At 38.1% G+C, this 14,623-nt stretch overlaps 1 protein-coding gene across 2 annotated transcripts in view; it reads right to left on the bottom strand.

The window, feature by feature from the left end:
• The window catches only part of TRAPPC3L (trafficking protein particle complex subunit 3L), a 31,680-nt gene that overhangs the window by 9,027 nt on the left and 8,030 nt on the right, over nucleotides 1-14,623 (bottom strand). The window contains exons 2-4 of one of the 2 annotated variants that reach the window (XM_080389732.1): nucleotides 12,098-12,414; nucleotides 8,936-9,033; nucleotides 6,159-6,258 (exon numbers count right to left, since the gene is read on the bottom strand). In XM_080389732.1, coding sequence (XP_080245858.1) covers nucleotides 6,159-6,258; nucleotides 8,936-9,033; nucleotides 12,098-12,136 — 237 coding nt within the window. In that variant the 5' untranslated portion in view covers nucleotides 12,137-12,414. The remainder of the gene's footprint in view (nucleotides 1-6,158; nucleotides 6,259-8,935; nucleotides 9,034-12,097; nucleotides 12,415-14,623) is intronic. The other variant, XM_080389731.1, reaches the window with a different exon arrangement.

Genomic DNA, 14,623 nt, shown 5'->3' with positions numbered 1-14,623 from the left:
GCTTCATGTTCACAGGTAACTCATGTTCAGTGTCCCCAGCTCCAAGAGCAGCTGCTGAGCACTTGGTGCTGCAACATGTGCCTGGTAGAGGCCCAAGTCTTTTGCTAACCCTTGTTCTTAGGGCTGTGTTACTCTGTGTTGTCTTGCCAAAATGCCTGCAACTTAATGCAATTTCTGTGTGGATGCTGGAATACTTATATAAACCCAGACAAAAATAAAAGCCGGTTTGACCCTATGTTTTCAATTGGAAACTGGTTTTGGCAAATCTAACCCTGCCCCTGAAGCAGCTATGGCAAAAGTTCTTCTGTATCAACATTGTCCCTGAATTAAAGTTCAGCAGCTACCATAGCAGCTCAGAAAGTGGTGAACACTATTGTCAACACTATCCAAAACAAAGTGGAAAAAACCCCATAAACAGCAGAAGCAATATTTCTCTCTTGGAAAACTTAGATTTTCACATTAATTCCAATGTCCATCAAAATATGAGTGCACAAATAAACAGGAATCTTCTGCTCAAGTCTCTGTGCTTTGCCCCTCAGTTTACTATTTCTTCTCCTCTGTGAGAACCCATTTTTTTCATTTGAATTCTGTTAACTCTTCTTCACCTACACATCTGCTGCTCCATCCAACTTCAAGTCTGTTATAAGAACAAAAACTAGTTAACAATGCTAAGCCCTCATATGCTTTCAATTTAGTTTCATCTGTATTTTGCATTATGGTATGACGAATCTGTCCAAATTCCATTGTTAGAATTTCCTGTGTAAAAGAAAACTTGCATGGAAACTATGCAAAGCCAGTAGCTGATTTGCAATGGAATACCAAATTAAACCAAAACTGCAAATTTAAAATTGTAACAAAGTCTCAGCAGAAAAAAATATAATTAAGTATAGATAAGTAATTCAATGGATATGAACATTTTTTAAAAAAACAGTCTATGACTGGACAGAAATTCCTTTAAAATTAGCATACACAGCTTCTCAGAAGGTAAAACAAAGGTCTGCTCAGTCTTTTCTTGTGACTGAAAGACAGGGAAGTAAAACAAATGAGAGGTTTAGAAAGCTGCATTCCTAAATCTGTCTCATTTCTATCTATATGAAAAGGAAGAAAAAATAAATCTGTTTGACAAGTATGTAGGCTCACCATCAAAATGACACCCATATAAAGCAAAACCTCTCTTCTGAAAATGTTAATTGCAACTCTATGGGATTATATATTGCTTAATGTCAAACAAGAAATCTGTGCAGTCAGAATTAAAAATGTACCACTACACTTTTTCAGTCTTAACCATAATCCTATCTCTCTCAAGCAGCAAGAATAAAATTCATTAACATTTTGATGGTGTTCAAATACAGTCTAGAATTACTGAGATATTTAGGAGGCCACTAACCTATCAGTCCCTTTATATACTGCTGGGGACTCTTCACTGCAAAATGCTGTATGTGTAAATAATGTTGCAAAGTGATAACACAGACTGTTAAAACTGAAACCATAATTTCAGATAACAGAATAACAAGATTAATTAAGGACCAGAATTAATCTGCTTGGAAGGTGAAAGACGGCAAAAAACCTATTTTTGCTAGCATACTTTTCAATCTTAGTACTTTTCTACAGTCGCTGTTTGGGAAAAGCAAGATGCTTGAAAGGTTTTGCCATCTGTTGCTGTTTCTGTGTATTCACAAACTTTTCTTCACTGTTTATAGTGCAGTTCTCCAATTTTTTCAATTTAACTGTCTACTGCTTAGCACAGCAACCTGCTATATGCATTTCCCTCTCACTTTTAAGACGTGAAAAGCAACATCTACCAGCTTTTTAAATCCTGCCAGCTTCTGTCAGACTTTCAAACTAGCCATATGTCAATATACAGGGACCTTGCTGGTCCATTTGGTTTCCATTTTCTTATCCCAATTTGCCAGTGAGCAGAAAGCCTATTTCTGCGTGGCCTGTTTCAACTCTTTTTTATTCAGTCCTGGCAGTAACCTTGCAAAGTCACAGCACCGATACACGAAGTCAGTGAGCACCGTGGGAACTCAGTGTAGAAGGACTCACTTTGGCTCATCATCAAAACTGGGCCCTCCTCCAATCCAGTATAAAGTAGCAGTAAATCCCAGGCTTTGCAGTCTGAACCAGTGGTTGAAATTCTAAGCCCTCAGTCACTGCCTTAGGTGCACCTTTCCTTCAGTATTTATTTCTTAATATGGCAAGCTGACTTGTACTCCTCGTTTTATGTTTTTTCCCTTTGCTTCATCTCTTTCCATTTCCGCAGGGAACACCCACCACCTGATCTGACTTATCCTCTGCTTTCCAAAGGGCTGCAAGGTAACAGCTGTGTTTACAGGATGTTTGGCTCTGACTACTTGAACTGCTTATCTGCCTTAATTACTTTAACTTTGAACTGGTTTTACTCTAACACACTCATCCTCGAACAGGTTTCTGCCTTGGAAGAGTTAGTGCAGTTAAGTATTTAAGCACTTTCTCCTGGCTGAGGACACTAGTGTGGAAGGGTTGAAGAGATCATGGGAAAAAGCTGTGTAATCCTGAGCTGATAACTTTAACAGCATATTTGCAGTTACTTGCTGTGTCGCTTTATGTATGTTTTGTTGGTATGTGCCTCGGACAAATGTGCTTGAAGACTACTTAAAAAATGTTTTGCCAAAGAATTGTGAAAATACTTTCCATATCACATTTTGCCTCAGAAAGGTTATACTCCTACTACAGAACTCCACTTTTAGTTTGCTAAAAATAGTCTTTTCAAGAGACTGTGTGCTTTAGTTTGTTCCAGTCTTTCCAAGTAATTTTATTTTTCTCAGCAATTATCTTTTGAAGTACAACCTGCAGAGAAATAGTGTCTTTTCCCTTAATTTGATGGTTAACTTCTCACAGTATATTGGTGTTGAATCCCCTGTACTCAAGAATGTACTTAAGTTTAACTGTACTAAAGCATTTGTAAATAAGGGAACCATAAGGAATAAGACCCAGAAAACCAGATATGTGGCACATATGTGAAAATCCAGGAAAAAATTACTTTTAATATTAAAAAAATATATTTAAAAATTTAAAAACAATCCAGAAAAAGAAGTACACAAACTATCTGAAGAAGAGCATAAATGAACACAACCTTGATTTTTCAGCCTGGTATTGTTCTTTTAATGAGACAGTGTATTTTGATACAGTGATTGAAATGCTGCTTGTCTCATGGTTTTTATTCAGCTGCTCTCACTACTTCAATGGATCCTCCACTCCAGCTCAGCTCCTCCAAAGGAAGAGCTTTGTTATACACCATCCTGATTTGAGACTCCAAAATACACTTCACTTCAGTGTCCTGGTTTTGGCTGGGATAGAGTTAATTTTCTTCCTAGTAGCTGGTACAGTGCTGTGCTTTGGATTTAGTATGAGAATAATAACAACAACACATGATGTTTCAGTTGTTGCTAAGTAATGTTTACCCTATGTCAAGACCTTTTCCGCTTCCCATGCTCTGCCACTGAGGAGGTGCACAAGGAGCTGAGAGGGAGCATAGCCAGGACAGCTGACCCAAACTAGCCAAAAGGATATTCCATACCGTAGAATGTCATGCTCAGTATATAAACTGGGGGCAGTTGGCCAGGAGGGGCCCATCGCCTCACAGGGACTGGGCACTCATTGGTCAGTGGGTGGTGACCAGTTGTACTGTGCATCACTTGTCTTTTCTGGGGTTTATTTATCTCGCTTTTTATTACTTATCATTATTATTATAATCATTATCATCATCATAATTATCATCATCATCATTACTATAATTATTATTATATTTTACTTTGATTTTTAAAATGTTCTTATCTCAACGCATGAGGTTTACCTCTTTCCAATTCTCCTGCCCATCACATGGGAGTGGAGAAGCGAGTGAGCAGCTGTGTGGTGCTTAGTTGCTGGCTGGGATGAAACCACAATATTCAGGAGGAAATTTAGTTTCCAGTCTTTCATGAGCTAATGGAATCTGGCTGGCTTTTAGTAATGTCACCTGTTTCTGCTTTAAACTTTGGCAGATCATGGGGTGTGTGTACTTTATAGCCCTACCAGCAATAGCAAATGCAAAGAGGTCCTTTCCCTGTTTCTGTGACAGCCATCAGTTCCTCTATGACAAGCATTTTGGAATGATAACATAACTTCTGTCCCTCTATTTCAGTTAGTTGTAACATAAGTGTCTCTGACATGGTTAATGTGAGCAGGATCACACATCACCCGGTAACATACACTTTGAACTAAGATAATCCTGTACAACCTGCATATACTGGTACCTTATTTCACCGTATAGAAAGCCTGCTCTTCCCCAGTACATCAGTCAGCAGTTAAACATAATGCTTACATTTAGCTGATGCTGCTGGTAATTCTCAAGCATTCAGAAAGTATGCCAGTCATATTTTTGTCTCCTAAAATGAAACAATGGAAATGAATGCCAGTTCAATTAACTGATGCCCAGATCTGTTAAAACAAACTACTACCTTGCAAACTGTTCTTTCTAATAAATTGTGGTTAACTTTTGCCATTGGGGAAGGCTAGGCACATCTTCATCGGCAATGCTTCATAGCTGAAAATCATAAAGCATAAAGGGCTCATTCATCATGACCTGAGTGTGTATTAGTCTGAGCTAACTCAGTATCTATGAACTACTACCTCCTTTACAGTGACTCAGCCGTCTAAAGGGGCTGAATATTCCTATGGATTTCTGTAGAGGAATGAAGCTGGGTTAATTATCATTGATAATATACAACTATGGGCTGCTTCAGGGGCGGCGGGTTGGCCGATGTAGATAAAGTGCAGCTGTGGCTGGTTCTGTTAAGTGGTTGGGCAGCCAATGAAGAGAGCAGCCAAGGAAGAGAGAGGAGGAAGAAGTAGAGAGAAGGGAGAGAGAGCGTGCCTTGAGTGAGGAGAGACTAAGGGAAGACAGCAGAGGGGCTAGCACAAAGAGTATGTTGGTATATGACGGTAAAAGACCTTGTTGCAGCTGGCTAGTTTGGAAGAGTGCTGCGACAGATTTCTCCTTGAGCTTCCCCAGGAAATCTGACTTGCCATGGAGGCAAAAATAAATCTTTAAACACCCATGTATTGCCACTAAATTTCCTCCTAGATCTTTCTTGTCTGACAATAGTGTGAATGACTGATTAATAAAAGGGAAATTTCCATCAAAGAGAGCAAAAGCACTCACTCTGATTTTATCTCTTTGATTTTATTATTAGACTTGTGGGTAGTCAGGAAAACGTTCTTCTCATTTTCTTTTCCTTTCTTCTATTTCTTCTCTATTACCATTAAGTCTCCCTTTTGAAGAAAAACCTGAGGCTTATTTCTATATTACCATTTTAAAGTTAAAAAATGTCTAAGATAATTATGGAGACACTGAGGAGATTTAGATGACAGGGTAAGAATATCAAAGTTCAAGATCTGTATGAGATGGTTAAGACTTATGCTCCTAGAAAAAGAAAATAGTGAGGGAATATATGATTTCCAGTTTGTTAAAACTGGATCATTTTTTATTGTTTGCTGCATTCTCTGGCAAGAGTAGAAGAAATCAGCTTAAGCTGCATTAAACAAAAAGAAACTCTTTAGTTATTCTAATGGCAAAATGCCCCTTAGGCTACTAGGAATAGAAGAATTTTAATTTCAGCGTAGCAACTGACTTTAAGGTCAATTTCGGTCAGGGTTTGGCAGCCTCTCACATTTTGTGTTCTCAGTCCTCAGATACAGATATAAACTCAGATATAAAACTAATTCACCATTAGGTGAATGAATACTGTGGTTTTGTCAACCTTTTGCGGTAAACTTACCACTATGGGTTTGTCAAGACCATCCACAAAATTCTTGTCTCACTAAACATCACGGTTTTTGTGTTCTGTTGAATGTGTTTTTTTCACCAGCCTGACGTAGCACTATGTTACAGAGGTAGAAACTAATGTCTCCTCTCAAGGCCAGCCTCTGTGAGTTACTAATTGACATGAGGTAATCGACATAGATAAGGAAAAGCGTGTATTTCACCCAATGGAAACATAGGTGTGATTGTAGAGATATGTTTTGATAGCAGTATGGCAGAAAATGTAAGTAACTCCTGGAGCAAAACTATAGAGGACGAGGGAGAAGCTGAGACCATTGAAGCTGATGAAAATATAGAGAATGTAAATTTTATCTACCTGTGCAATCATGTCTGCGGTTTCAGAATAACTGCGGCACTTTTTCACAGCTGAATGAGCTAAAAAATCATCAATCAGCCTTATGCCAATGCTGTATCCCCTAAGGAGAAAACAAAGAAAGTTAATATTCAAAATGGGGGACTTCTTTCCACCTACCATCTCCCTAATCTGTCTCTTGTGCTTTCTCAGCAAAACAGCTGCATGTTCCTAAATGAATTGCTTTGAGGACAACAGAATTTGCTGGTCTAGATTCTCCTTTCTACCGCATTTTGCAGTGCAGTGGGATTGCTGTTCATGTAGTCATTTAAGGAATCAGACTTCATTATGCACAATACTCCTGGCAAGGATGATATGAATGTTGTTTACATACACATTGTCTATACATACATTTATATTGACATATATGAATAAATATTATATGTGAGATATGAGTATAATATATAAACATATGCAAATAATACAAATAATACTTCTTTGTCACTAAAAATAGGATAGGATAACATTGCACAGTATTTTCACCATTCCTCTGTGATCCCCAGAGTTCATCTTACATTGACCCTGTCAAGGAGAACAAAGCAACTGCCCCTTTAGGTCACAGCATTCACCTCTGGGCTGGCATGGAGTTCAGCAAATCCTGGGCACCCTCAGTGCAGTGGTCAGGTGCCAGGAAAATCCACAGGAAATGGACTCACATCTGATCTCTTTCTTCTTATTTCTTTACCTCATTATTTGCTCTTTCCTCCACATTTCCCTAACACGTTCCTATTTGCAGAAACAACTTGAAAGTTGCTAGTCAATACACAGTTTCACTACACCACCAACTTCATTTTGCATTTAAAACGCTACGGTTTCAGAGAAATTAAATAAAAAGGGATGGAAGTTAATGGATTTTTTTATAAAACAAATATTCATTCCTAGCTCTCACAACATTCCTCAGATATTTATTTTATAGTCATCTCTCATTCATCTCTGGTTAAAGTAAGAAGTTTCAAAAACACACAGGCTTCTTTACGATGCTATGGTGGAAATTACTAAAGAGTAGTTTTGGAAGACGTGGAGAAATTTTTCCTCCTTGTGTTTTTATTATTATAGCTTTTTCTATAAAATATTTTGAGGTTTTGTCTTGATAAAGACTTGATGAAACAATGACAGGTTTCATTAAAGCAATACAGCTATTTTTACTTCTATGAAGATGGAAACAGCCCATTTAGAGGAAGAAACCTTACAGATTCATAGATGACCTGTGACAGTTGGCGACAGTATTCTTAGCTCTCTCCACATATATATATATATATATGTATGTATATAATCTGTAGTGAGAAAGGTGTTTTTCACCATACAGTTGCCAAATAGTTGCTTGTCAATTTGTTATTCATTTGACTTTGCAAATCTAAGGCGTAACAGTTGAAAGGAACCTAAGCAGTCTTGTACATCACCAATACATACCTTGCTAACTGATGATGACATATTTACCAATGTTATTGATACTGATACTTACACAATAAATAAATATTTCATTTTTTCTTGATGCATGACATACTGCAATTTTAAACCTCATGCTGTCAAAACCACTTTTTGATCCTGCCATCACATTATACATCAGATCACTTTTTGGCTTCTTGTCAAAGACATGGTACAAAATCAGTAAGAAACTTCATTGAGTTCAGGCTTCTTCACTGAGGATGAAGGCACTGACAAACAGGCAGAGGCTGCCAGCATCCACATAAATGGAAACAAAAAATTCCCTGAAAACATTTCTGAGTTCACATTCTTTCATAACATTTGTGTCAATCTCTTTCTGTATTTCAAAAAATGCTTGGAGGTATTAACTATTTTGTGTGCCCATTTTGCCTGAAAACACAAGCCTTACTCTTCTGCCAAAGATCTTAATCTTCTTATTTACCAGCCCAGAAGTTGTTTCTTGCTGATTTTCTGTGATACCATAATTTTTACTGTGGTAATGCCTAGGAATCTTAGTCAGGATGACAGGATCCTATAAACATAGGATCTCAATTTTTCAAAGAGGTTATCCATATAGAAATCAGTTCCTCATTGACCATTTGTGCTAACTCACTCATTGCTGTATGATCTTTCAAAGGTGAGAAGCCCATCTGCCCCTAACCCAGGGAAGAGAGCCACCTCACAGGGGACAATTCAGACCACCCAAGTCAGTCACCTGAATTACCTGCTCTGGGAAGGCAACTGACTACAAAAGGAAGCTGCCTATTGACTGAGTCACCTAAGCCAAATCCCTACAACCTGGAATTGCAACTGCTTCTTAGCTGTCCAAGTCACAAACCCAAGGTATATGAGTGGGAGGCACAGGAAGGCCACATCAACAGTGAACACAGAAATGCATGTTAACTAGGAAATACCTGTGAGAAACAAAACATTTGTCCCGTTTGAAATAATATGGGTACAAAGAAATAGAAGAGGAGAGTTAACATGGAAGTTGAAATTGAATACACGGATATAGGAGATGAAATTTATAAGTTTATATTACCCATTAGCATAACAAAGGATCAACAAGGACCAAGTGTAAGCTATCAAAATAATCCTGACACTTTTCTTCTGAGAATTCAAAAAGAGAATTGTTGATCTTAATTCACAAATTTGTGTTACTTCTGTTGACAGAATATTGAACCTTATCCTCATGATCTCTGTAATCCTTGACAGAGGGCTAGAACTCATAAGATAGCTGACATAAAGCTGAAAGGTAACGTATAGGTGGACAAATAGCATTATCGATAAAGCTGAACATTTAAAACAGTACTTACATTTTATCTAACCAGGTGTTGACATCTTCATCTTTTTCATAGTCCTTGCACAGCTGGGCTACCAAAGCCCCATATGTGAGTACAAAAAGTTCTCTGCTCTGAAAAGGTCGAAATTGAAAATGAAGCAAACTAGAATCAAACTTTCCCACACTTTTGAGCTGCTACTGCATTAAAAGCAAGCAACATTAACATCTCCATTAATAAAGAAACTTCTGTCTGTGGATGTGTAATCACTGAAATCCACAATTCAGTGTGACAGAAGCTGAACTGATCAGCACTTGAGTCTCTGCACAGGGAATTTGCTTGTCAAAAAGACTTTCTTGGGATACAGCTACTTTCATCAGGTGCATTCTTGCATCCTATAACCACACATATGTATGCTTGATTGATAAATGCTGTCAAATGCCACCCAAAATTAATGACAATCATTTAGTTGCAGGGAGAATTACAGAGGCAATGAGCTATTGCTCTGTTTACAAAAGGAATAACAGTATATACACTGAAATTCCAGTTCCTTTACAAAGGTATGGTTGATCTGATTCAGATCATCAGCTGCTTTCCCAAGAAAATAAAAATTAGATAAAGAAATTAGCTCAGAATAATGAAAACATACTATAATTCAGCACAAGTGTAAAGAATAACAACAAGCAGAGTAGAAAAGAATCAGCCCCATCGATATTTCCCCTCCTTTATCAGTCTTTACAAGTAACCTGAATCACCGTCAATACTAGCTCTCCAAATTCCTGGACAATCTCGTTGCTACGTTATTTCCACTACCTGAGCAAGATGAAGGGAATGGGTGAGGATTACAGCCACCTGCCCAAGGAGCATGGAGAGCAACTGAGGAGGTCAAGGGCATATCTCTGCACAGATCCTGTCACAAGCACTAGTCTGGGATCTTCAGCTGCACACCAATCCAGAGGAAAATTTTCTTCCCTCCCTGCCCTGCCAGATCACCTCCATGGCACTGCAGAATTGACTGTATTTAGCAGGAGCAGCAAGTGTCCTTTAGGCGAGAGACTGGGTTGACTCTCACTAAACTTCTTGGGCAAGAATTAATTAAAGGAAGTGCTGCAGGCCTGAGACATGTGGGCAGACTAGAGGTGCTTTTGTTTATAGCCTGTGGAAAAATAATAGTGAATACCAATGAAAACACTAGAGCAAATCACAGGAAAGGAATAACAGCTTGGTAGAAAGTCTTCTTCCTGCTCCTCTTGAATCAAAAGCTTGGAGTTTAACCAGTATGTCCATTTCACCAAGTCACTGTTCAAAATCTGTAGTATGGAACCATGTCCTAAATTCACCTTGGTGATAATTCCTATTTACAATAATATTGTTCACTTTGCCAAATTCTTGTTAAGAAGTTTTTAATGGAGTAAATGGATGCTATACAGGTTCTGTATTGTTCTAATCTCAGCAAAAAGTCTGATTTGTGATAAGACAAATACCTTAGAGAAACATAAGCATATTCTATCAACATGAGTGCATTTATCAGCCACTCTTGCTATCTGTTGAAGTACTTTTTGTCCATAAACTTATGTATATTAAGTTTAATTATATCATATTCTTCCATTTCTTTTTCAGTAGAAACCTCTGTCCCCTTTTCAAAAACTGACATAACATTGTTTGCTGTGTCATTCTGGAACTTCTCTACTGCCTCAGCTCCTATCAAAAATCACCATTCACCATACAGAAAACCCTAAGGCTCTAAGTTCCTGAACAAAGATTTGTGTGGAATTGAACCATCCAAACACAGGACAGACTTTGTGTTTCATTTAATATCTAACAACAAAGGCATATAAACTTACCTGACATTTCTATCTTTGACCATAAACTTCTCTAAGCACTTAGACCTCTGCCTCTGAACAAATCCCAGTCTCAGAAACTTTGTGCCCATCTTTCCTAAGCCTGTTCAGAATCTCAGTACTAGGGATAAAGTAAAAACATGCAGTTAAGTGCCCAGTGAGTGAGATAGTAACTTTTTGTTACCATCTTCTACAGTTGTCTATGTTCTCTTTTCCTTACTAGCAACTTCCTCTCTCTTCAGTTTGTTGTACATATGTATACATAGATATGTGTGTCATAATTATACTTTTAGATGCAAACATATTCTCTTCAAGAGACAATACTATCATTGGGTATTTTAAACCACTGTGGCCTTATTTCTGCATTTATGGCATTTTGGTTTTTTGGACTTGTGGTAAAATAGTCCTATACATTTCAAAATTTTCAACCATAGATAGAGTTTCTGAGGAAATTGGCTATCTGAATTTTTCCTATTTAGACACATCACTGCCAGAGAACAGGAAGAATAACCAATATCTTCAATGACACAAAATAATGCTTTTTGTGACCATGCAGTTTAAGAAGACCTGTTGGGAAATCTTGTATGCAGTATATTTAAAACAACTGCTGGAGCTTTAGGAGAATATGAACATGAAGTACAGAAAAAGAAGGAAGTTTTGGTCTATATAAATTCTACTTGATAGGATTCTGTGCTATGTGATCAATGGTCAAAACCAACATTCAAAGACAATGGTTACAGTTTAACCATTGTTTCCCAACAATCAGATTTTGGCCTTAAAGCCAGCATTGAGGTCCTGTGATGGTGCACTCCCTATGCACAGCAAAATCATGGCATTAGGAAAATTAAGAAGGACCCCTGCTCACGCAGCATCACCACCAAAAGAAGACATGGTATGGTGTGATCCCAGATGAACCATCTCTTCCTGTAATTGTTCATGGGATAGAGGTGTGGCTGACGCAGCTTCTTTTCTCCAAAACAAGAACAGAGTTTTGGCCTCAAGGATTCATGTTGAGGGAGAACTGTCTGAAAATAATTTCATTTTATAGTCAAGGTAGCTGGAGAGATATGCAGGCTCCTAGAGCAAACCTCAGTATAACTGCTCAAACAGACTCCAAGTCCTATGGGCAGGCTTTTTTATGTCACTACTTAATAGCCGGCAGATTGTTGGCAGCTCACAAGGGGGTCCCACTGTAGTCATAAATGCTGCCAGCACCTCTGCTCTGATACTGGCAGACTCATCCCCATCCTTCCAGCACTTTTTGGAAATTAAGGCTATTTGGAAATATGCAATGCATCAATACAATAACAGTTTATTCCTAATCCATGCACAATTTTAACTTAGAAAAATGTCTTACTATTTTGTGGTTGTCCTTTCTTCTTGGTGGCCGAGACATGTTGCTTGTGTAGCACCTGATGTACTTGTCAGTTTATGTCTTTTCTTCCTCCAGCAGCATAGTTTTCTCTCCAGTCACTGTATTTCCTCTTTCCCTTTTCTAAAGTTTTCTCCTTTCTGCTGTTCTGCCTTTTGCATGAGGTGCGTTTGCTGCAATCTGTAATGCTGCTGATGCTCCTCCTATTTTCTACGTGTACTGAGCCCTTTGGGAGGAATCTGACTGGCAACAGATCTGCCCCTGTACACAACATAAATAACAGCTCCATCCATAAGAATGATCTGTAATCAAATACACAGCTAACAGCCATATGAAGTCAAACCAGGCAGCCCCGAGAGATTCACAAGTCTTATGTTTTTAGGGACAGCAAATTCATTCTGTTGTTTCTGTCAGGTTTTGGTGTTTGGAGAGTTAATAAAAGTGCCCTCTCTGAAGAACAAAATCACAGACTCAGACTCATGGAATTGTTTAGGTTGGAAAAGACCTTTAAGATCATCGAGTCCAACCGTATACCTAATACTGCCAAGCCCACCGCTAAACCTCGTCCCTGAAGATACTGTTGTATAAGGTGATTAAAAATTGATCATTTTCAACTTAAAGGAGCTATAGTCTTCTGTCAGCTCTGACTGCTTTAGTCTGGTGAGTTAATGCCTGCCTAGGCAGTAGCAGTATATGTTACGAGGCACTACTACCACCATGTTTCTGAAAAGCTGGCAGGACAGCCCTAGAGCACCAGACTCCCAGAGGAATGAACTGTGTACCTGCCACAGCTGCCAGCTTGTGCAAATGGTACTGTCATTAGCAATGTTTCTAGGTGATTTTATATCGTTCTTAACCTATTATAACCCCTATTTGTAAACATGCCTGCTACCAGCATCTAGGAAGGTTTGGCTTACTTTTTCTGTTTTCCCCTGAGGTAAATTTGGCCTATTCCATTAGTTTAGATTTGCAATAAATTTAAACTATGATCACTAGTGAATTTAGACATTAACTTGGTATCTGTCTTTCCTTACAGCACTTATCTTCACATATACGCCCACTGAGTCCTCTCGGAAAGGAAGTAGAAATTCATGGCCTCATCTGAATCAATGCTGTTATTAAATTTCAATTAATTAATAAATTTGGTGCTAGAGTAAAATTAAAGGTGTTTACTACTCCGGATACACAGAAAGCAGCAAATGTGATTCATTTTGGAGAAGAAAGATTCATTTACTTTAAAAAATGGTATTTTAAAGTTATGACACAATGCCACAAGAAAAAATAGAACAGATAAAAGGATTTTTAGCTTTTTCTGTGGAAAACATAGTCATCCTAACAGCTTTAATTTTACACAGAACAAGCTGGTGTTGACAACTTTACAATGCAATAAACCTCTTCCATTTTTTTCCAGGAGCTTTCCTGGCCCTGTAAAATCTAACTCGATTTTATAAGTGAAACTATTGTAGGTACTTCCCGTATCTAAATTTAAATAAATTATAAAAGCCAGCCATTACAATTCTCTAGATAATTACTTGCATTTCTAAATTGAATCTGAGATGGGTTTGTTCTCAGATTGTCTCCAACTGGTAACAAGCACCAAATGTGTATCTTACTGCAAAAGACATCTGATATTCCCTAAGAAATTGTGCTGCATTGTATTTTTAAAAAATCTCTAAAAGATTATCATTAGCATAATTTCACTGCAGTGAAGCCATCACAAAGCACTTAAGGCTTCCCATAAATGAGCACCATTTCATTTATCCAGTTCTGAATGTAAGGATTAATTACTTCAGCCTGCATTATTACTACTACAGTCATGAAAGAACACTGTGGACTGGACACTGCAATGCATGTAATGATGTAATAACACATCAACATCGTTTGGAAAATACATATATGCACATATATATACATGTAAGTTCACACATATAATAGGAAGCCTTTCATAGAAGGTACTAAGTTTTGAAAGGTTTGCATGTGATTGAGAAAATGAAGCTGAAATGGTGTGACCAAATAAACTGGGGATTCAATGGCTCCAGTGAGGGAAACAAGTCAATGATGGACTGCACCCACATCTTCAGGAACAGAACAAAACCACCTTCTTAATTATCATCTGACTTTCAGCCCTATGAAAGTAGTAGAGGCTGGCACGTTATCTGGCACCTGCTTTAAAACTTAACATAGATTTCACAGGAATCATCCAATGACAAGCAAATGACAAGCAAAAAAAAAAAAGACAAGCAAAACCATGGCTAAGGTTTGCCCACATATCCTGTTTGCCTCAGATGTCAGCTATAAGCATCTCTCTGCTTCAGAGGCAAGGTGGCTGTCACCTCAGGTAGTGGTATTTTGGATTGCATTCAGTCCTAACTCTTCCTGGGCATTGGATAAAGAGCCTAAGTGTCTACCTCAGGACTCCAGGTTCCTCTGCAAAGGCAAGTACTTAAAGGTTTGATGTGCCGCCCAAGCTCTTAATTGGATCCAAACCTGTAATTTGTTCCATAATAGGAT

This window comes from Falco punctatus, assembly GCF_963210335.1.
Source record: "Falco punctatus genome assembly, chromosome: 5".
Classification (NCBI taxonomy): domain Eukaryota; kingdom Metazoa; phylum Chordata; class Aves; order Falconiformes; family Falconidae; genus Falco; species Falco punctatus.
This window is presented reverse-complemented; position numbering and strand designations above follow the sequence as displayed.